Raw genomic sequence first — 23,984 nt, forward strand, 5'->3', positions numbered from 1 at the left:
TGTGCTGAAACACACTCCACCATCCTCCAGCAGAAACAAATCTAAAGGCAACTTGCAGCCTAAGAGTGGTAAAGGATGGAATTCCAGAACAGTGTAGGACTCTTTTTTTTTTTCAGAAAATCACAGAAGCATAAAATGGCCTGGGTTGGAAGGGCCCTCAAAGATATTCTAGTTCCAGCCATGGCAGGGACACCTTCCACTAGACCAGGTCACTCAAACTCCAATCTAAACTGGCCTTGAATATTTTCAGGGATGGGGCAGCCACAACTTCTTCAGGCAACCTGTTCCAGTGCCTCAACACTCTCACATTAAAGAATTTTTCCTAATATCTAATCTAAACCTACTCTCAGTCAGTTTGAAGCTATTCTGTCTTGTCCTGTTACTCCAGGCACTCACAAATAGTCTCTCTCCATCTTTCCTGTGGGCTCCCTTCAGGTACTGGAGGGTCACAATTAGGTTACCCCAGAGCCTTCTCTTCTCCAGGCTGAACAATCCCAGTTCTCCCAGCCTTTCCTCCCAGCAGAGCTGCTCCATCCCTCTGATCCCCTTGGTGCCTCCTCTGGCCTGGCTCCAGCAGGTCCCTGTCCTTGCTGTGCTGGCCCCCAGAGCTGGATGCAGCCCTGCAGGTGGGGTCTCAGCAGAGGGGCAGAGGGGCAGAATCCCCTCCCTGCCCTGCTGCCCACGGGGCTTTGGCTGAGCCCAGCACACGGGGGGTTCTGGGCTCCCAGCGCACACGGCCGGGGCAGCTCCAGCCTCTCACCCACAGCACCCCCAAGTCCTTCTCCCAGGGCTGCCCTGGCTCTGCTCATCCCCAGCCTGGGTTGGTACCTGGGGCTGCCCTGACCCAGTGCAGCACCTTGCACTTGGTCTGTTAAACCTCACGAGATTCCCATGGGCCACCACTTGAGCCTGTCCAGGTCCCTCTGGATGGCACCATATGCATTTGTCTTTTTTTGATAAAATCAAAGAAAACACCCCAAGAAAACAGTGAAAGAAACAATCAAAATTGCAGAGATGTGTTTCAACACAGGAGCCTCTGGAAGATTACTTAGCTCTCCCATAAATAATCCCACTTGGACATATAGGAATGTGTTGTACGTAATTTCCGTCAATTGTGGAAACTCCCGAGACTATAAGATCAACCTCTTCCCGGTGTTGCCAACCAACACAAAAAGAGGCAACGGGCAAAAACCAGAGTCCAGGAAGTTCCACCTAAACTTGAAGAAGAACTTTACTGTGCAAGTGAACACATGCTGGAACAGGCTGCACAGACAGGGTGTGGGGTCTCCCTCCCTGGAGATATTCCAGAGCGGTCTGGACACAATCCTGTGCCCTGTGCTCTGGGATGACACTGCTTGGGCAGTGAGGTGGCACCAGTGACCCTCTGTGGTCCCTTCCAACCGTACCCAAAATCTGAGATTCCGTGACCGGTTGTGGCTTCATCCAGCAGAGCAGTGGCCGGGTTTCAATACCGGTTCCTGAACGGAATCGATATTCCACCACGGTACCTTTGTTTTTTTAGCTCCCACCTCTAACAACACCTCATCGCCCCGGATGCCGGGGGCGCTCAGCGTCAGCGCTGTCCCCAGGGCAGCCCCGCTGCCGGCGAGTCCCGCCGGGCAGCCCCGGCCGCCACAGCGCAGCGCCGCCACAGCGCCCGCCCGCGCGCCCGCCCGCGCGGCGCACACCAACTGCTGCGGGGGGAGCGCGGCCGCTCTCCGCCGCCCCGTCCGCTCGGAGGGCCGGGAAAACCGGAGCTCCTCGCTCCTCCCGCTTCTCTGCCCAGCTCCGAGGCGACTCCAGCTGCTCGAGAGCGGCGGGGCGCGGCCCGGGCCCCGCGGTGCCCCCCCCGTGCCGCCGGGCCGTGGTGGCGGCCGGAAGCGGCGGGCGGTGCCGGCGCCGAGAGCTCCGGCGGCGGCGGCGCGGGCGGGCGGACAAAGCGGAGCGCGGCCGGGCTGGGCGGCGGTGAGCGGGGACGGGATCTGGGATCGGATTAGCGGTGGGGGATAGGGCAGAGCCGGCGACATCGCGGTACGGGCGGTGGTGGGGCGTCCGCGCCGCTGGCGCGCTGAGCGAGCGAGGGAGGGATGGAGGGAGGGATGGAATGGGCAGCGATGGTGGAGCTGGTGAAGGAGTAGCTGGGGAGCAGGGCGGGATGGGACGGGCGAGGAAAGGAGAAAGTCTCGGTCCGTGCCGGCCCCGCTGTGCGGCCTGGCCTCAGTTTCTCTAGAGGGAAAACTTTGCCGGGACGCTCCCGCCCTCGTTCCGCCCCTGCCCTCCCCCTCTGCGGGCGCGGAGCAATAACCCTGCCGTCCCCTGTCGCCGCCGGCCGCCTCCGCAGGGCACTATGAACGAGGAGCAGTTCGTGAGCATCGACTTGGACGATGACAACATCTGCAGCGTGTGCAAGCTGGGCACCGAGAAGGAAACGCTCTCCTTCTGCCACGTCTGTTTCGAGCTGAACATCGAAGGTGAGGTTGGGAGCGGGGGCCAGCCCGGCCGGCGGCTGGAGGCACGGCCGGCTCCTCCGGATGCTTCCATCGAGTCCTGGGTTTGGGAAGGGCTGTCTGTAGAAAGTTTTAAACCAGTTTGTTTCCTAGCTCGTTTCCTGCTGCTCCTCCTCCAGACGTGAAGGTGAGCCCCCCCTTTCCAGAGCCTCTGAAATGCCCTGGTGTTTATTCCACCTCCCGGTATTAGACCTCAGATATTGAGCTCGGGATCTGAATCACGTTCTGACTTTATTCAGCGGGTTTGCTCAGTAATTAGAGGGGATCTATGTATAAAGCAAGCTCAAATTGCAAATTTTATGCCATAGTATTTGGGTTTTTGGAAGCAGATCACTTTGCTTTCACTAGATCTGCTCAGGGGATTATTTCTTTTAGTTTTCATAAAATGATGTTATGTGTAATATGATAAAACAGTGTTCATTATCAAAACTTTGTAAAGTCTGCAAATTATAATGCAGGAATTTTGGCCATCTTTTAGAAGCTTAATCTTGTAAACCCATTTTGGCCTTCAGAACAGTATTTTTAAATTTTTAAACCTGTTTTGGTAAAGAATTTCCCCGTCCTGTTGCTTTTCTTCATGCATGAATGAGCAGGAGATTATCTTTCTCCCTTTTTTAAGTCAAATTGCTTGGCTTTGGACCAACAAAGTAACTTCTTCCACTTACATAGGGTGGTCTTTGGCAATTATGTGTAGACATGACCTCCCAGAGGAATTTATGTTGCTATGAGGCAATTGAATATGAAGATCTCAAAAGTGTTATGTGAGTAGTCCCATCATTTATGTTTGTATTTCTTGATAACAGACTTCTGTTGCTAGTAAAGGTAGTGTGTTTTAATCTGAACAATACTTTGATACTTCAGAAGTAATTGGCATGTTTTTTGCTTTGTTTAGAAGAGACATGCCTGTGTACTTGCACTTTTTGTTAAAATTCAAGAGCAGCTGTCTAACCTAACACAACCTGCCAATCTGCTTGAGTTTTCTTATTGTTTTAGAATGTTAGGTCTAGACTTCTCAATGTGGAGAGAGGATGTTTCTCTTTCTAGGCTTTGAAGACATACTGGCACAATGAGAATTAAGTACTTCCATTACATTACTAATCTAGTTCTGTTTTGGAAGTGTTGGAAGTGATAAAACACATTAAAAAATTGCTGGACGGTTCCTGTGCTCTGTTGTTTGAGATAAGCTGTGGATTTGTCAAAGCTGCTTGTTATGGCTGTGACTTTAGAAAGTGATCATGTGTTTTAAGTGGAATAGGTTTGGGATTTTTTTCTCTAAATAGCCTTGATAGTAGGAAAGACTTAATCTGTGCAAAGCTTTGCATAATCTTCTAAATTGACAGTTAATTTTAAAAGGAGGCTGCTTGGAATAGAATAGTGATAAAAGCTCCCCTGAAGTTACATGGGCCATTGCAATTCTTTTATTTTGCATAATAAAAATATACATATCTTTGATCATGTTAGCATCAAAATGCCTCAGTTTCTGATAGTCTGTCTCTTGTGTGCCACTTTGAAAAGCTGTACTGTTACTGCTCATTGGGAGCAGAGGCTTAAAGGTGGCAGAGGCTGTGTCACTGACTTTTTATATAGAGTCATTATAAGGCTTTTTAGCTGAACTACTGCAGGAGTCACTTCTTTACCATACCTATGGTCACACTTTTTCTACTTTTGACATACCTCCAAATTCCTGTATTTTTTTGTGACAAAGGTTGATTTTTATGCGTCTAAAATAAGTCCTTTGGCAGTTCTGGGTACAGCATGAACTGAGTAATTCACTAAAGCACAATGTTAAACTGGATATTTTCATACTGACCTCCTGGTTATGTTTTAATGGAATTCAGATGCATTAACACTTGTTGAACAGAATCAGCAAGTTGCATCAGCTCTTATAGATGTGTTATCCCACACTTAAAAATGAGTGTCCATCTCACTGGTAGTTTGTCTTTTTATTTAGCATCATATTTGAAACTGTCAGCAATTAAAACCCATACATATATTAGATATTTCAGGAACTGAACTAGGCAATTCTAAAAAGATTCTCATGCAGCAGCTAAGACAGGCTTGCTCATTTTTGGTGTTGATGTGCATGTGGAACTGCTCCCTCGGAGAAGCAGGAAATAGATGCTGTTGGAGAGCAGGCAGGCTATTAGTCACAGCTCAGCATCTTGCAGGATGCTTGAGTACTCCCACTGTTCGCAGCACCCTGTTAACTTCCATGTGTTAAGTGCTGTCTGAATTAATTGGAATGTTTGGCACCTCTTCCGTCTCTCCTGACCGTCTGCACCGGGAGCTGGGGCGGGATGGAAAGGAGCATTACACATGGATGTGCAAGGGCAAGCAGTGGGCTTGGCAGCCAGGTTTGCAGCTGGACTCAATGATCTTAAAGGTCATTTCTGACCTAAATACTTCTGATTTGTGAGTCTAGGTATGAAATTATGGAAGCAGGCTTCCGAGCTTTCTGGTTTTTTAGCAGGGCGTCATATTGTAATGCTGTAACAAAACTAATGAGGACAATTCTGTCTCCCCTCATGCCAGCAGCATTTGACTGCTTAAACCTGGACATGGCAAATCCATGTGCTGGGAGCTGATGCAGCTGAATGCACCTTGAAACAGACTTTCTCAAGTGTCTGTGAACAAAATACTGCAGAAGTATAATTTACTTAGCTGCACTTCATTAGTGTGTAATCTAGTGATGGTGAATCTTTGCATCTCCTGGCATTTGTGAGTTCAGCAGCTGACACAGGTTTGCCTTTGTCTCACTGGTGATGTTGTTGATTGGCTTGGGTCAGTAAGAGGAGGAATTTGAAGTGGGAGATTTGGAGACCATCTCCATCTCTAATAATGACTCCTTTCTGGATTAGTGTTGTGACATGGCTCAGCCCTTCCTTTCCTGACATTAGAACGTTTATTTGTAACCTTTATTACACTTGGACAGTAGATTGGTAACGTTCCAGAACTGGAGGGGGGAAATTGAGTTTCTCCTACAGTCCTTTCTAGAGAATACTGCTATACAGAAATAGTCTGTCTTGATTATATAACTGTTGAATTTCTGAATAAGGAAGTCAGTTACTGTGTCATAAAAACTTTGATTTTTATCAGATATCAAGTCTCCATGATTTTTCTAATAGTAGATTTATAGTATTTTAGTGAAATAAAATGATATCTTAGCCTAAACTATGATTATGCTTCTTACTGAGTTCAGTTAATTCACAGAAACTGCTGGTGTGAGTGTAACTGGGAGATGAGCTGTGGTGTCTGTCCCAGAATTTATTCAGGAGTGATACATGTGGATTATAGGATCTATTTCTCTGAAGCTGACTGAAAGAGTGGTACCAAGGGCAGAAGAAAAGAGAACGTGGCATTGGAATAATTAAAGCCAATATACAGTTTAAGCTTAACCCTGTTAAATGTTATCAGTGTTTCTTGAGCAAGGAAAGAGCAACATGTTCATGTTCTGGTCTTCAGTGTGAAAGGGGTGGGAGCAGTGTTGTCTCTGTACAGGGCAGTATTTTTTCCTGTTCCACTGGCTCATCCTGCTCACTTAGTTTGAGGATTCACACTCAGGGAAGCTGAGTGGACTAAGCTACACATAAATACTTCTGTTGCCAAATTAGCTTTTGTATCTGAGGGTTCATAGTCAGATGATATAACACAGTAGAATATGAATGTGCTTCTTAAAGTTTAAAATACGCAAAGTACTTACATGTGAAATACTAAACATTTTGAAAAATGAAGCGGATTGTGGACAGTTTTCAAAGTTCTCCATGGGGTTTAGAATATCCTGATGGGAAGGATCTGGTGGAGCTTGATGTTGGCTTTTGTTTGCCTTGTACAGATGAAGCTAACAACAGAGATTGTGCATTGTTTGCTTTTCTGAGTAGGTGTCACAGTAGTAATCAGTGGATTGAAACAGGAAATGTTTTAAATTCATATGTGACTGCTTTGCATAAGCCAGGAAATCACGTGTTGTGTGTTAGTTAAAACAAAGTTCCTCTTTTCAATTTCATTAGAATATGAGAAATTTATTAACTGAACTCTGCTAGCAAATATACAGTACTAACAACAGATCTGCAGTGATACGTCAAGGGTGGGGAGAAATGCAGGAAAACTCAAAAATACATGCTTGTGTGTGTGTATTCGAGGGTTGTAATAGAAGTGGAAAATGTGATTAATTGAGATGATTTTTTACTCTTTTGCTTGTCCAGTACTGCTGTCTACAATAACATCTTGGAGAATGCTGGCTGTCAAGCAAACTGGCTCACTTCCATTTCTGTTTAGAGCTGAACAGCTGAATAGCAAATGACAGTTCCCATAGCAGGTCCTGTAATATAAGAGACAGTGTAAAGTAGTGGGCATCCATTCCCCTGATTTATGTTGAAGTAGTTGGGTTTCCATGGTCCTTTAAAGTGCTGATAGACTCAGCTTTTGAGGCAATTTCAGCATTAGATTAGTGCATCTCAGTCTCCAGGCTGAGACAAGGATATTATAAATAAGTCTGTCTTACCATATAGCTTTTTTCCTGTTAAGGTCTATAAAATCTTGTATAATATCCTCATTCTGCTCATTCTGTGTTCCTTACAAAAAAAAAAAAAAAAAAAAAGAGGGGGTGAGTTTAGTTGTTGCAAGCTGCAAGCACTCAAATTTCAGGTTATTTTTTCTTTTTACACCCTACAGAAGAATATCTCACTGAAATAAAATGTGTTGTAAGGTATAGTTGAAAGAAGTGTAAATCGCTGTTTGATTTAATTCTGTTCCAGAATATTACACATGCTTATATTTTCAGTGTTAATGAAATGATAAACAGTAAAATTCTAACATTAAAAGCTAAAAATTTCCATCCTTGCCTTTTAGACTAGACAGATAAGAATTTGTTTCAAGGTAGCATTTGCAGGCCAGGGGTATGACTCATTTCTGCCAACTTGAATGGGCATGTGAAATTAGCTGCAGTTACCACTAAAGCTGTTAACTACAAATTCAAGTCTGGACGTGATTGGAGATGCTGTTCTTACTCTGGATGCTGTACGAGTACCACTGAGTAATGTCATGCTGTGGAGCTGGTTAAGTGAGTACATTTTTGCATTCTTAATGTGTACATTCGGGAGGTTTGTCCATGCAAACAAAATAATTGAGTATTTATGTTACCTGGCATCATCCAGACTGCAGAAATACCAGCTTATGACTTCCACTCTCTTCTATGTCTATTTAACTGATTTTTCTTACAAAGTATGTGACGTAATATTTTCTGCAGTGAAGTTTTCATCAGAATGCATTGCTCTGTTTAATACAGTAGCAAACTCTTCTTAGTAAAGTAGTTTATAAGGAACATAATTCTTGAAAGTATATTTAAGGGGCCAGCTGGATCTCTGTTCTGATATCTTTGCTCTGTGCTAAAATACAAATGAGCTGAGAGAAATGAAGTGGGAGGTGATTTGTGTGCACACTTGATGTATGGAAAGTACATTATCATGGAAAGGCATTATCGTATGAAAGCAAGGACAGAACTTTAATTTGTGAACAAGATAATATCTAGTCTTTACAAAGTGTCTGGTTTTAGCAGTTAATGAATGGCACTGGCATTTTCCTTCTAGCCAGTCTAATAAATCATAAGATTTAACGCTCAAATAAGATTGCATGTGAACCCTTAAGAACAGCAGTTGGATTTACATCTTGTCAGGCAGATGTACTGGAGATACACATGTCTAATGATCCTGCTTTTCAGTGTCGGCAGAATTGTACAGCTGCAGAATATCAGTTTTCCCCATCCTTGTCATTTAGATGTGTGGATAACTTATTGTCTTAGGTTTTCATGGACTGCTTCTGTTTCATGCATTTTGAACAGGTCTTGGGAATCTGCTTTTCTGGGAACCCCCTCTTTCAGCACTCTTGGTAAATAGCTTAGGTAGCAGTGCTTTAAGATAGCTAGACATGAACATTTCATGTTGTGGGAAGCCTTTCTGTCTGCTGCAGGTCTTGGCCCTGCACACGAGGTAAAGCACACTGGAGCTCCTCTGATCTTTGTGTTCCCAGTGGACACTCGCAGATGTCCGGGAGCAGTTCCATGAGCTGGCTGAACATCCCTGTTTACAGAGTGCTCCTGAGTGAGGCTGAGGGGAGCAGCAGCTGGGACATCTCAGAACACACAGTGAAAGTGGGCAGCCCAGGCAAGGGCTCTTGCTTACTCTAGGACTGAAGGAGGAGAGCAGAGGTGTCTGTCACAGGTCTCTCTGGAATCTGCTGTTTCACATGAGGTGAACTGTGCCTGAGAAGCATTTCTTCACTGGCTGTGGAGGCAGATCTCCACAGCTAACTCAAACTCGAGTCAGGTATAAATCTTACCCATAAGTACTTGTAAATTCTTTAAAGGGGCTTTAAGTAACCAATGGCGTAGTACAAACTTACCACTGACTACTCATGTGTCTACAAGTATTGCTGTTAATTTTAGTTCATCTTAAACTAAGGGGGCATTTTCCACTTCAGCTGCTACTCACCACTGCAAAAAACAATTAGTTTACAGCATTACATTAGAAATTGCTAAAAAGGGAATGCAGGCTTTCTTTAATGTTATTTCCAACTGATGGATCTGAAATAAGACCAAATAAGAAGTTTGGTTGTTTGTTTTTGTTTTAAAGAGAATAGCAAACAAATGAAAAAAAAAACACTGTTGAAGATAAACAAGCAGGCTAATGATCACTGATTATTTTTTTTTCTCTGGAAACATGTGTGAAGGGATGTGGAATAATCCTGGTATTCAAGAACTTTCCTTTTGAATTGAACTTGTTGATTACTATTATAATCTCCAAATAGGACAACTATTCTAGCCAGCTTTATATAAACAAGAGCAAACATTTCAGTTTAGTTCTGTGTCTTTACAATGAAGAAGAATTATACATACTTCTCAGTGAATCAGTTGCAAAGGCAGAAGAAAAGTCTTTGTAAGTTTCTTACCCTCAAAAACAAAACAAAACAAAAATTAAAAAACAAACAAACAAAAAAAAACCAAAACAGAAAGCAAAAAAACTTTAATATGATGGGAACTCATTTGCTTTCAAGTACAAATGCCTTAAAATGGGGTAGAACTTGTTGAGATGCGATTGCTCACCTGGTTAACTGGTAAATATTCTCCCTGCTCCCAGATACTTTATAGTTATGAATAAATGGAAGTTACAAAGATGTGTATTAAACTGCCTGATTACTAGTCATGCATTTACAAAATGACTTGGTAGTCAGGGTTTGAGTTGACTTTTTTTTGTCTAAACATTGGGCACTTAATTAGGAAGACCTGTTCTTCAAGTCAAGATACAAAGATACTGTTGAGTGAAGTGATATGTTCATATTTCATCTAGGACACATGAATTACTAGAATCAGAAACAAATAATGGATTGTAAGTGCTTACATTGTTTTATGATTTGTCTGGAGGTTTGGCATCAGCCTGTGGATCACGTGCCCTTGAGGAATGATCTCTGGTATGAGCTTGTTTCCTAGTAGCATCTGTGCTGTTTGGATATGGCCTTCTAGACATTAGTGAACCTTGTGGGATCCATTTTTCTTTTTTCTCTGAAGATTAAACTTTTCTACTCTGTGTGGTTGTGGGGTTTTTTTGCTTTTTGAAGGGTTTTTTTTCCGTCTCTGAAAAAATGAAGTGTAGGAGGACATATTTGGACATAGTCTGCAGTCCTGATCTTGGACAGTAATACAAGTGGCGAATGTACACACACCTGCAAATGTGAGGAGGAAAAGAAGTTGATGGTTTTATGATTGCAGACTTGAAGAACTAGACAAAAAGTAAGAAAGATTCAGGCTGATATTGCTAAACAGAAAAGTGGAGATGGAACTGAAACCCTGTGAAAGTCCCCAGAACTCACAATAGCTGTTTATCAAAATTACAGTATTGCTTCTTGTTTTGTACAGAAATCTTGCCATGCTTTATTCATCTCCTGGTGTATAGTGTTGAATAAAGCAATAAAACTGCATCATCTTTATATATCACTTGGTCCATGACAGCTCACCAGATTGTAGCTTTTTCTGCACTTGTGATGAAGGAGAAAACATGAAGTAATCTGAGTGGAGTATGAAGTCTTCCCAAAAAGCAATGGACATCTTTTCTGCCTCATAAAGCTGATGGTATTGCCCACAACAGAAGGATTTGTTCCAAAGAACCGTACCCTTGCTGTAATTCTGGGATGTGATTGCTGGTTTGTGCTGGCACAGCAGCTGCTGTCCCTGCTCAGCTCTTCCAGAAGGTTATGGCTGGTGTTCTCTGCCTAGGAAAGGACTAGTTGTCACCTTAGGACAAAAGAGAGATTGATGGTTGTTTTAGTTTTGTGTGTGATTGTTACAGTAAAAACCCAAGCCAGTTATGTGAAAGCTGAAGCAGGTCTGTTAGCAGTTCTCTACAAAACTGGTTTGGTTTTGCACATTTTCAGTTTCTTATTTTATTCAAGATTCCTTAGATAAGACACCTTTGGGGGTTTTTGCAGTGGGTTAAGAGGAGGGGTAGGATGTAAATTCTGATCTTGTATACTGGAAATGTTTTGCAATAACCTGCCCTGTGCTCAGAAATGGGGACACTGTGGCCAACGTGTGGCATATAAATAGCAAAGCTTAAACTCTTGAAGTAGCGTGGATTTTTTTTTTCTTCTGTAATAATTGCTTGTTTCAGGCACTCTATTACTGAGTTCAGATAAAACAGATATCTTTGAGCAGCATGACTGTAGAGTGGGGAAGTTAGCAATGGTCAGAACTCTTAAAAGATAAGTTCATCAGAAGGAAAGACTTGAATAACCTTGAGCTTAAGACTTGCACATAATTCAGTTGGGACTTCATGAAGCCATGCTGCACTTGTTCTTGTTTTTGTGTAACAATTTGTGTGTTGGCTATTTTGTGTGGTCTCACGCTTGTCTCCTACTGGACAAGTAACGTTTATTCTCATTGAAATAATGAAGCAGTCTCAAAGGAATTTCTTTTTTTAAGAGATACCATCAGTATTGTGTCATTTGTTGTGCGAGTGTGTTTGTTAGGTGGGTTCCTGAGCATTATTGTATGGAAAATTGTGCAAAACGTATTTTTCAGCCCATTGGTTATTTTCTGTAAGTAAAAGAAAACACTATGAGCAGCAGCAAAGTAGAGTGTTGAAGAATCATTTGGGTAAAACAAATAACATTGAACAAATCACTTTGGTTTTCTAGAGTTTGTAGTGTTGTGGATATATTTGACTTACAGTTTCACTTGACAGTGTTTGCTTTCCCTTGATGGCTTAAAGATTTAAGGTTTCCATCATGCTACTTGAGTTAAGCAGGCTTGCTCTATTTAAATAGTGCTGATAAGCCATGAAAACAAATGGCTTGTCTTTCTTGTTTTCGACAGAAATGTTAGTTGGAGTTTTTTCAGTCTCTGTAAAGATAGAGAGGTAAACTGGCATTGCAAGCAGGCAGCAGATTATGCAGAGTTTGAGAAAAGTTGGTGAATGTCTCTTTGCTGAAAGAGGCTGAAAAGTATTTTGAGTTTTGGAGTGAGAATCTTGACTGCCCACTGAGTGGGGGCACAGAGTGTACTTTACTCCAGAACTTCCTTCTTAAAAGGTGCCTCTGGTTAGTGTGTGAGTTTTTTTTCTTCTTAGTTACCTCATGAACAGAAGGAACATCTGCTTTTGTGACTTTACCTTTTTTCCCCTGCCACTAAGAACAAAATTAATTCCGCTGCTGTTTTCTTTTATTTTCCATTTTTTTAGACATTTTGCCCCATAAATTGTATGCACTCTCAGAAACTCAGCCAGAAAATAATGCACTTAAGTTTCAGTGCTGCCCAAAGAGTGAAAATCAACAATTTATAATGGCTACTCTTGATGTTTGAACTCGCCATCTTCAAACAGCAGCTAACAGCAAGTGAGATAATCAAAATGAAGTGCTTGGATTTGTTTTCACAGTTTCATGTTAAAAATTTTACCTTTTCAGATCAGTTTTGAGAGTAGTCTGGGATTTTGTGGCATTCAATAACTTAAAAAAAAAAACCCCATTGTATCATTTGTTGTTTGGGGTGGGGAGATTACACTTTACCACAAGAATTTAAGAGGGTAAATCAGATAGAACTGAGACCTGTTGTAACATGTAGTTTTCTTCTAATCGTCTGTAAATGTCTCTCTTACCAGATTTTGATACCTGTTGCATTTCATGTGTTGTTTTTTTTTATTTTAGTCACTTTTAATGGCTAAAAGGTGGGCCTCAATTCAGAGATCCAGTTACATTGTTTGTTAGTTTAAGTACTTTGGCATTAAGCAGTTTCAATCTCTGGTTCACAGATATATTATTGTTATTTGCAGTGACAAATTTGTTAGACAAAATTAGTTTTCATTGTACTGGGAACCTCCCAAGTAGTATATGGGGTACTGAAATAAATGACAAACTGTTCATTACTCTAGAGCTGCATTCTGAATCTACTGTGTAGGTGAATCTGAAGGAAAACAAATATCCACTGAAGTTGCAGAAAGTAATTTTGTACTGGGGCACTATTAACTTTCTGGAATAGTCATTTCTCATACCATCTGTGTTCACTCACCAACTGCAGAATTTCACAGATTGTGTTCCTTTTTAACCTGTCAATCACTAGCAGTTACTTGGAGGTTTAAGTTACCTGCTGTAGCTATTTGAACAGTCTTTGAGGGAGGATGAGCAAAGAGAAGAATAAACATTCATCTTGTGTGATGTCATGGTTTAACCCCAGGGGGATGGGGAGAGAATTTCAGCTTGTGGGTTGAGACAAAGCCAGTTTCAAAGGGAGAGCAAAAGCTGTCCACACAAGCAAAGCAAAATCAGGAATTCATTCACTGCTTCCCACGCTTGGACAGGTGTTCAGCCATCCCCAGGAGACCAGGGCTCTGCCGTGCATAACGGTGACTTGGGATGACAGACACCATCACTCCAAACATTCCTTCCTTCCACCTTCTTCCCCCAGCTTTATACACTGAGCATGATGCCATATGGTGTGGAATATCCCTTGGGTCTGCTGGGACCAGCTGTTCCAGCTGTGTCCTCTCCCAGCTCCTTGCATGCCCCCAGCCCACTCACTGTTGGGATAGTGAGAGAGGCAGAAGGGCCTTGACTGTGTGTAAGCACTGCTCAGTGATAATGGAAACACTGCAGCACAAATCCAAAACTCAGCCCCATATTACACTGTGATAAAAATTAACTCTATCCCAGCCAAAAGCAGCACACCTCCAATGAATTTCAGGACAGTTTAATGTTGGTAAGCATTGCCAGTATTAGAGCTTGCTTCCCTGGCTAGGCTGCAGGCCTGTACCAGTGGAAAATAATAAACTATGACTGAAATCTGAGTTACATTTGACCACTTGAATGAGACAAGCCTGCACTCTGCAGTATTTGAGCAGATGGCTCATCACATTATGCATAAAAGATGGATGCTTGTATGAGTGCTGTCAAAATGCTCTTCAGGATCGTTCTATAGAACTTGCTGATACACAGTTGGGTTTATTTTACTTCTGCAGCTCATACACTTGTGTGTAGGGGTGATGCAGCACGTGTGGAGTTGTCAGTTTGCTTCATCTCTGTCACCGTGCAAGAGGCACACACTGAAGTCCTGCTCTAGAGATGATGGTGTGCAAAACACTTTGTGTGACAAGGACTCAAGCCTGAGGGGAGCTTCACAAAGTTTGGACTGTGAGGTACCCTTGTTTGCTTCAGTGGTACGACTGTTAGTAGGAAAGCATCACCAAAGCTTGTGTTTTGTCAGTTGCTTGTGAATAAAGATTTTAAAAAATTAGCAGTAATTGAACTTCTTTCTTCTGTGTCTTTACAGGAGTACCAAAGTCAGATCTTCTACATACAAGATCTTTAAGGGGGCACAGAGACTGTTTTGAAAAATTCCACTTAATAGCAAATCAGGACTGTCCACGATCAAAGCTCTCTAAAAGTCCTTATGCAGAAGTAAAAAATATCTTGAGCAAAAAAATTAACTGGATCATACAATACGCACAAAACAAGGATTTAGACTCTGATTCTGAAAGCTCAAAACCATCCCAACACCAGCTTTTTAGCTTCAGACATCAGACTGATAGAAAATTACTCCCACAGTTTGACTCCCCAGTACCTAGATACTCTGCAAAATGGATAGATGGGAAATCTGGAGGCATCTCAAGCTGCTCACAGACTCTGCTGGAACCAAGAGAATCCCCTGATTTCAGACTCGGTGCTACCTTCTGCTGCAGCAGCGTTTTGTGGTCCAAGCGCAGCCAAGCCCAGAAAGCTGAAAAAGCTGAAGGTGATTCTCTTGCCAGTGTTCACAGGAGACATCCTCAACACAGCAGGGAGGAACGTGAGTATACATCCATTTACACACAGCCTGGCAAGCAGGGGCATTCTTTCAAATACCTATACTTTGTGTCTCCACAGGGCTTTAGTTCTCATCTTGAAGTCCAGCATGTAAAATCTGTGGGGAAAGAAGAGCTACGTGTCTGAGCAAATAGGGTGGTTTGGCTAGTTTTTGTTTGTATGTTGGTTGGTTTTTTCAGGGGTTTTTTTTGTTGGTTTGTTTTTTATTTATTTATTTTACTCTTAGCTGTAGCCCAGTGTGATACAGGACATGTCTGTTTTATGCAAGAAAAGTCATTTCAATATGTCATTCCTGGGAGTTGCACAGCCCTGCCTGTGGAGGTGGAAGTTACTCAGCTCCTGCAAATCTCCTATTGAACTTGCACAGTGCCCTGAGCTACATTTCACAGGGACCTGCCCTAAGTAACGGGAAATTAGAGGTCATGTAGCAGAGCAAACTTGTGAAATAATCTTAATAGTAGCAGACTTCTGTTGTGCATTTTACTGGATTTGTTTTTTCCTTGTGCTTGTTGAGCATAAGAAAATGAGAAGGGCCTTCTGCCACCATGTCCTCTTAAAGGTTTTCACAGAAGACCTGAACTATCTTTTGATGACTGTGGTGATAGCGAAAATAACAGAAAATTATTTTCCCTGTTGTTTAAGAAGAACACTAGAAGAAATCATTAGAAAAATCTAGGATATTCCAGTGTCTCTGGAATCAGGCTGCATGAAATGTATTAGGAATGGATTCCTAGAGGTATGGGCTCTTACCATCCTGCATTTTAGGCAGTATTTGGTCCTGAACTGATATATATCCACTCCTACTTTTGTAGATCAGGAAAGTATTTGGAGAGGGTTTCTGAACTTCAAAAGACATGAGAAAGAAACTAAAAGCACTGATAAAATATTCCAGGGAAGAACAGGTGGTGAAAAGCAAGATAATAATAGAATCAGCATGTCAGAAGAGTCAGAGAAAGAGGTACTGTAAAAAGTTGGAATTGGCTTCTTCAGCCTCCTAATGTTTTTTTAACAAACTGACAACTCTGTCCTTGCAAAGCTGAGTCATTTCTCATTCTTTATGAAAGGATTTTACTTAACTGCTGCATGATGTGTCATTTTGCATTTGTAGTGAATTAGTAGCCTTAAAGCCATAAATCAAAACAGACACACTGGGCTGTTTGACCACCTGTCCACTGGAGTCATGAATTGGGATTACATAAATCAGGACAGCATATAACAGAGGAATTATGGAAGCTTGACCTGGTTTATGGGGTTGTCTAACTGAAGTTAGTGACTTGGAATTTATGTCCAGTCTTTGATTTCGGGATGGGAACATAAATCTACATTGAGCACAGTAAGAGGTTTTTTTTTTTCTTCTGTTGTGACTGCATAATGCAGCTTTGAGGCATTTTTGCATGTATTTTGCAGTATTTACCTTTAAAAGATATTTATTTTGGAGGCTCTGTGATTATATAAAGTTTCTATATTAGATGAAAACTTAGACTGCCAGAATTAGGTACAGAATTAGGCAATGCTTTCACTCTTAACAACATAGCTGTCTACTGAAAAAAGATACTAATGGAACTGTAAATAGCTTGGCCAGTATTTCTTCAGAATTTACCTCAGCTGTGGATAGAATAGTATTTTACTGTTTAAATTCAGTGCTCCATTCCTTCTCCCTTTCCCTTCTGTATCAGAATAATGAAGAATGGGGAAGTAACATCCTACCACTGGTACAAAAGGGGGAAAAATGTTAACATTTTTAGCTGTTAAACTTGGTCAGGGTTTTCGTAGTTCTTAAAGGGTGGTAAGGTGTGAGAAGGGACTTTTCAGGTTTATTGATGGCTGAAGGTAGGAAGGAGCACCATTTTACCTGGCTGATGGAGGAGAAAGGTGAATCTATTCTATTCTTAGCTGGGATTATGTCTCAAGTACTGAGTCTTAGCTATTGCCAGCTTCTTTGGTTTGGCAGTACTGTCAGCAATTTAACATCCCACAACTGCCAGCTATGAGAAAGTTTGAAAGGGAAGGCTTAGGATAATCAAATAATCCAGTGGGTAGCTAAAACCCATCTCTTTCAGAACTCTGGACTTCAAATTTGCCATGTAGAAACCTCTTGAACAGAGAAATCTCTGGAAAAAAGCTGCAACATCATTTTTTCTCTCAAGTATGCAATGAGAGCTTTGCTAAGCTACAGCAGAAACAGCTTTGCTGAAGTTTAAAAACAGTATTTTAGAATTGTAAGGTCTTAAAGCTTATGCCCCATGGGGTGTTCAGATTGTTGCTTTTCACCGTGGTGACAAGGACATCTCAGCAGCAGCCGTGTGTGTCCACTGCAGGGTTGAGGGGATCCTAGGAAGCAGCCAGTGCTTCCCTGCTGCTGATCAAGGTCACTGAAGATTACTTTCACAATTCCCTCCTCTGAGGCTTAAGGTGTATTTTCTGTGAGGATGATCAATGCACACAACCTGAGATACAGAAGGGCTTTTGAATGATACAGAGGATCTTGTAGTTCCCACCAGGAGCACAGAAGGAAACCTATTTTTAAATGCTGGTCTTCATATCAGGCTAGGATTGTGCTTCATCATTTGTCACTGAGATACTCACTGGAAACTGTGTATGTTATTCCTGCATGCATAAAGCACAAACTTTGATTACCAAAACAGGGAGCCACATGCTGAAAACTCTGTCAGGAAGCTGCTTCTTGCAGGCTGGGAAATGTAGCAGGACACCTCAGAATTGTCCTCTTGCCCACAATTAAACAGGTCTGCTTGGAGGGGTGCACTGGGGAAGTCATGTTTTGCAGTCAGAGGAGGGTGGAGTATTTAAATGTGCCAAGCAGTTCCAATTCTGGATGCCACTGTTTTCAGGGCTTGATTTTCCACCTTTTTGACATTGAAGAGAGGGTTTTCTAATGGAGTAAATCCTTGTCTGTGGCAACATTAAAAAGAGAATTTTCAAATTTTCCTCAAATGACTGATAAATAATACTGTTGTCTCTGACTTACTGCCATGCATCTGTTGATTATTAGGATGCAAATAGGAGAGATCTTGAGAAAATAGGAGTCTGCTCAGGGATGCTTATGTGACTTTAGTAGTAGTAATAACTGATTTTATCGTTGCAGTGTCTACAATGACTCTAGGAGAGTTAAAACAACTTAATGAAAAACTACTCAAGCAAATCCAGGGTGAGAATTTTTCAATACTCTTGTTTTGGGTTTGTGATCCTTTGTCATTGAAAAAAGGTCTGGTTTTAAACAAGAAATTTTGATTGCCTTTCTGTCAGTTAAGTTTTTAATTGAAGTCTCTTGTTTTGCATGGAAGTGTGTGATACAGAGAGATTTCTGGGTGCTTTCATTATGTCATCTGCTTTGGTGCTGCAAATTGGCACGGTATTATTCTCTTTAGGAATTTGACGAGAACCACAGAATTGTTAAGGTTGAAAATGACCCTTAGGATCTTCGAGTGCAACCATTAACCCAGCACTGCTAAGTCCCCTGCTAAACCAAGTGGTTCCTAAATGCCACATCTCCATGTTTATTAAATCCCTCCAGGGCTGGTGGCTCCACCGCTTGCCTGGGCAGCCTGTTTCAGTGCATGACAATGAAGAAATGTTTCCTAATATCCAATCTAACTTTGGACTGCAAGGGGTGCAAACTAAAGCCATTTCCTCCCATCCTGTCACTTGTTACCTGAGAGAAGAGCCTGATCCCACCTGGCTCCAGCCTCCTGTCAGGCAATTGTAGAGAATGAGAAGGTCCCCTCTGAGCCTCCTTTTCTCCAGGCTGAGGCCCCTCAGCTGCTCCTGCTCAGCCTTGTGCTCCAGACCCTTCCCCAGCTCTGTTCCCTTCTCTGGACTCTCTCCAGCCCCTCAATGTCCTTCCTGCAGTGAGGAGCCCAGAACTGAGCACAGGATTGAGGTGTGGCCTCAGCAGTGCCCAGCACAGGGGACAATCCCTGCCCTGGCCCTGCTGCCACACCACTGCTGATCCAGGCCCGAGTCAGCTTTGTGTGGAGTTCCAAACTGACCCCCGTGGCTCAGGTTGTCTATAACCAGAAACGAAGTGATGCTGTTCAGTTTGCAGTGCGGACAAAGCTGTGCTGGAGCCAGGAAAAGCAGAGTTCCTGTGCATGGTCCCACTCAAATGTCCGTGCCCCTTCCCCAGTGTTTGTGTCACTGCTTCCTGAGCTGTGTCAGTGCAGGGACCAGTGCATTGACCAGTGCTGTTGTTGCAGATGTGTTTGAGGAGCTGACACAGCAGGTGCAGGAGAAGGACTCGCTGGCCTCCGAGCTCAACGTGCGCCACATCGCCATCGAGCAGCTGCTGAAGAACTGCTCCAAACTGCCCTGCCTGCAGATGGGAAGAGCAGGGATGAAATCCAACGTCCCCATATAAAGGGAGACAACTTCCGTGCCCCCAGAGCAAACTGTCCCTGACAGAGTTGATAACCATTAGGTACAGCCGCACCCATATTTAGAAGCTTTTGAGAAAACTTGGGCAGCTTTCTTTATATTCATAATCCGCGGGAAGTCTTATTCCACTTTGGGTTTAACAAAAAGGGCAAATATTTTGGGTATTAAAATCTACTGTAACATGGTTTATTCACATTTGGGGATTATTATTTCTTTCCCATAACTACGCATGAGCCTTGAAATGAATTCTGTGTTTTGTTTATAATAGAATTGTTCCTAGCAAAGAATGACCTGAAGCATGTAAACCTGCCTCCCTCATAGAGAGGACAAAATAAAAATTTGACTTTTGATCAGGTCTGATCATGTTACATCCAAGAGAGCTTTAAGGGGAGAACAGTATTAATGAAACTCATGTTTTCTTATTTATTATGAGCAATATTTTATTATTGAAATTTTATACTAAATAAATATCACTATTTTAGGTACTTTTCCAGATCTCTTTATAAAATGTCTGAATTACTCTGTGTAATGTTTTATGCCTTGTGTATGATTGTTTATCTTTTTTCAGGTCTGTATCTTTCATGATACAATTTTAAAAAGTATTGTTTCCCAAAGAGATGAATTTCACATGTTGAAGAAAAAACTCTAGTGGTGTATCACTTATTTTTATCAGCTTTATAACTAAAGAATTTGGTTCATGAGATGTTTTAAAAAAGCACAGCTTTTGCTTTAAATTAAAAAAAAATAATCCATACTTTGGTTTTAATGCATAGAAGTTGGAGTTGTTTTATATGTGTGAAATTTTCAATGCTGAAAAATTACTTTGATGAAACTCAATAAATTTGTAATACTACACTGCCTTGTTATGATTTCTTTATAAAGTTGGATCAGATTGATAAAGTTCTGAAGTGCAAGTAGTAATGATACATTATAAATCAGAACAGCCTTTGCATTTTTTAAACTTACATCAGTCTACCATGACAAGAAATCTTAGTCTTTGCCAAAAATACTGCAGGGTTGCATTTGAGTAGCTGGAAGTTGCTGAGTTGCACTGAAAAAATCTGTGGGAGGATAAGTGGAAGATACAGACACATTCAAAAAAGTTAAAAGTCTTTGTGCTCTTAGCTCTTAAAGTGAAAATGGAGTAACTTCTGTAGCTGAGCTGAAGGCATGACTAGCATAAAGAAAGGTTTAGGTTTGATTTTAAACTCAAGCTCAGATGTAAGCCAAAGTTCAGAATAGGTTTAGTGATTGGCCTATGTGTAGTGATAACTGGGTGTCATAGGACAGGTTGGTTTTGTGTTTTTATTATTTTTATTGTTTCCTTCCATATCCTCCAGCTGTTCCAAAGCCCCTCTGCAAATGCATGAGTAGGGACTTGAGCTTATCTCTGAGTATTTGGTGGTTCAGGAGGGGAAAAATCAGTAGCACCATTGCTTGTGTATGCAAGTAGGCCTGTGAGTAAGTGGGCTCTAGGAAGTCCCTGATTCTACTTGTCAGAAGATGGATTAATGTCCATGTGCAAGTCAGTGGGTAGACCTTGTTGGTTCAGGACCAAGGGTCAGGTGAGAGAAGTCTCCCTGAGGGTCCTGGTGGAGAACAGACTGTCCCTGAGCCAGCAGTGCCCTTGTGGCCAGGGAGGCCAGTGGGATCCAGGGATGCATTAGGAAGAGCACTGCCAGCAGGTCAGGGAGCCAGGCCGCCCCTCTGCTCAGCCCTGCGAGGCACCTCTGGAGTGCTGTGTCCAGTCCTGGCTCCTCAGCACAGGAGGGACTTGGAGCTCCTGAAGCAGTCCAGGGGAGGTGACGAAGATGATGAAGGGCTGGAGCATCTCTCACATGAGGAAAGGCCGAGGGAGCTGGGGCTGTTCAGCCTCGAGAAGAGACAGCTGAGAGGGGCCCTCATCAGTGTCTGCCAGTGCCTGCAGGGAGGGGCAGAGCAGGGACCAGGCTCTGCTCGGTGCTGCCCGGCAGTGGGACAAGAGGGAACGGCAGGAATTGATGCACAGGAAGCTCCAGCTGAACATGAGGAAGAACTTCTTCACTGTGCAGGGACCAAACACTGGAACAGATCACCCAGAGAGGGTGTGGAGTCTCCCTCACTGCAGAGAGCCCAGAGCCATCTGGATGCAATCCTGTGCCCTGTGCTCTGGGATGGCCCTGCTGGAGCAGGGAGGTGGGACCAGGTAACCCACTGTGGTCCCTTCCAACCTGACCCAGTCTGGGATTTTGTTACTCCTGCCTGTGAAAGTGGCCATCGTGCAGTCTGAGCGAGGCTGGATTTAGCATTCCCCTGGTGTCTGAGCAGACTGATGGGGGTCAATTTCAGTTCAACTGGATAGTGAGGAGAATTAAGCTATACTTAACGCTTCTGTTTGCTTTTGTGGGAATTAAATGCAGAACATCTACACTTTGAAGTCCTTACTATGAGTGGAAACGTTTTATTTTTGTTATGTTAGATAGGTTATTGATCCAGGCAACGTTTAAGGGTTTTTTTTTTTTTAAGAGGAATTATAATTAGGAATGCTGACTTTGGGAACACCCTAAGCCACAGAGAAGCAAATTTTTTCGTGCTTTGCCTCAGATTGTGACTTAGGGGAAAGGAAAGTGTACACCTGGCACACATAATGAAAAATTAACTATATAGTTTTTTTCTCAGGCCCAAGTTCCAGAGGGGGTCAACACGTACCCCAATGTCTGTGAGCTCTGAACTGCATTTGCTGTAGCACATCATTAGCCCAGAGGAGTTCAAGAGGACAGACATGGCTATAAGAAAATGTGAGGAGGATTTCTTTCCTCATTGCTTTCTTGACTTTCACTGGAAAATCGGTGTGGTGTAAATATTGAGTTAAATGTGAGCTGTTTTTCGAGATCTTGCATTAAATTTGAGTTGTTTCTGTATATGAAAATTGAATCTTAGGATATTCAGTTTAGAGATGGATGTATTTTGAGAGTATGTAGTGAACAGTCTTTAAAAAGGTCAAGGGGAGAAGGCTTGGATTTGCACAAGGGGTGTTTGAGGCTATGAGCACCTATCAAATCGACCTGTTGGAGAGAGGAGAACAAGGTGATCAGAGGGATGGAGCACCTCTCCTATGAGGAAAGGCTGGGAGAACTGGAATTGTTCAGGCTAGAAAAGAGAAGGCTTTGGAGTGATCGAATTGTGGCCTTCCAGTACGTGAAGGAAGCCCACAGAAAGATGGAGAGAGACTATTTACAAGGGCCTGGAGTGACAGGACAAGGGGGAATGGCCTCAAAATGACAGATGGTAGGTTTAGATCAGATATTAGGAAGAAATTCTTTCTTGTTAAAGTGTTGAGGCCCTGGCACAGGTTGCTCAGAGAAGCTGTGGATGCCCCATCCCTGGAAGTGTTCAAGGCCAGGTTGGATGGGGCTCTGAGCAGCCTGGGATAGTGGAAGGTGTCTGTGCCCACGGTAGGGGGCTGGAACGAGATGATCTGTAAAGTCCCTTCCAACCAAGGCCATTATGTGACTCTGATTCTAATGTTCAAATAAAATGCAATCTGAGAGTCTAACAGTTAAAGTTTACTAGTTTTCATTTGCATTACAAGCTATTTCTTCTTTAAATGGTAACAAGAACTAGCCAGAAACTGGCACCTAACAGAAGGAAATTAATTAATACTCTGAAAACAGGCAGAATTGCTACAGTGTGGGGGTTGTCTGTTTTGGGTTTCTTTGCAATTGCTATTGATAAAGGGTAGAAACTCAATTCTTTTAACAAAGGAATATATTACCAATAAAACATTCACTGAAATGGGATTTCGAAACCTTCTGTGACTGTATTTGTATTGCAGTGCCCTGGAGATGCCAGCAGTGAGAACACAGCTGCATCTGGGGCTGGGTTAGGTAATAATTAAATTCACAAGGAGGCGTCTTGATCAAAATGAGATCTGTGTAATAGAGCACACCACAGTTAGATCCATTTAAAGTCTTAATCGACTATTTTCATGCAGAATCTTGGCTTTTAGGAGCAACTTTGCAACTGCATTAGAAAAATGTTGCTCTCCCTCTTTCCCAGTTTGGGAACTCATGTTGGGCTGGTGTATTCTGGTAGCAACGTGGATAATGTCTGTGCAGGTTTTCATGCCAGCAAGCCATGTTCAGAAAGTGGGGATGGAACTTGGGGTCTATTGCTGCTTTTTAATTAATCAAACCCTCAGAACAAAATTGATTTGTTTGTTTGGTTGGGATTTTATATTTCTGTTACATAAGAGATTAGATATTAGATTAGATATTAGGAAAAAATTCTTTACTGTGAGTGTGGTGAGGCACTGGCAAAAATTGCCCCATCCATGAGAATGTTCAAGGCCAGGCTGGATAGGGCTTGAAGCACCCTGGGATAGTAGAAGTTGTTTCTGCCCATGGCAGGGGGTTGGAACAAGATGATCTTTGAGGTCCTTTCCAACCCAAACCTTTCTAGGATTCTGTCTAGATACCCTGTCTGGGTAATGCAACTGTTTCTGTCAAAATGGGAAATGCTGATTCCATGTGGCAGATATGTAATGGATTGCAGGGACATTTACATTTGGTTTGCAGCTATAAGATGTAGATATACACACTTAAATACTGGAGTTAATTTTGAGGGGAAAGTAATAAAGCAATCTGCTACTTTCTCTTTTTCAGATTAGCAGATTGCTTATTTTATTTCCTCCCCCTCAGGATTTTTGGTTCTAAGAAAGAGTAAAATGTTGTTTCTGGTTTTTACTGCATATAAAATTGATGACGT

The 23,984-nt window shown here is 42.5% G+C and overlaps 1 protein-coding gene across 1 annotated transcript; it reads left to right on the plus strand.

Moving 5' to 3' along the window:
• Positions 1-1,814: 1,814 nt before the first annotated feature.
• On the plus strand, positions 1,815-20,091 carry C3H21orf91 (chromosome 3 C21orf91 homolog). Its single transcript, XM_063393882.1, has 5 exons — positions 1,815-1,965; positions 2,342-2,471; positions 14,314-14,829; positions 17,950-18,012; positions 19,061-20,091. Exons 2-5 carry the CDS (start codon positions 2,348-2,350, stop codon positions 19,219-19,221), a joined length of 864 nt encoding a protein of 287 aa, XP_063249952.1. The 5' UTR covers positions 1,815-1,965; positions 2,342-2,347; the 3' UTR covers positions 19,222-20,091.
• Positions 20,092-23,984: the final 3,893 nt, after the last annotated feature.

Source organism: Prinia subflava, chromosome 3 (genome assembly GCF_021018805.1).
Source record: "Prinia subflava isolate CZ2003 ecotype Zambia chromosome 3, Cam_Psub_1.2, whole genome shotgun sequence".
NCBI lineage: Eukaryota > Metazoa > Chordata > Aves > Passeriformes > Cisticolidae > Prinia > Prinia subflava.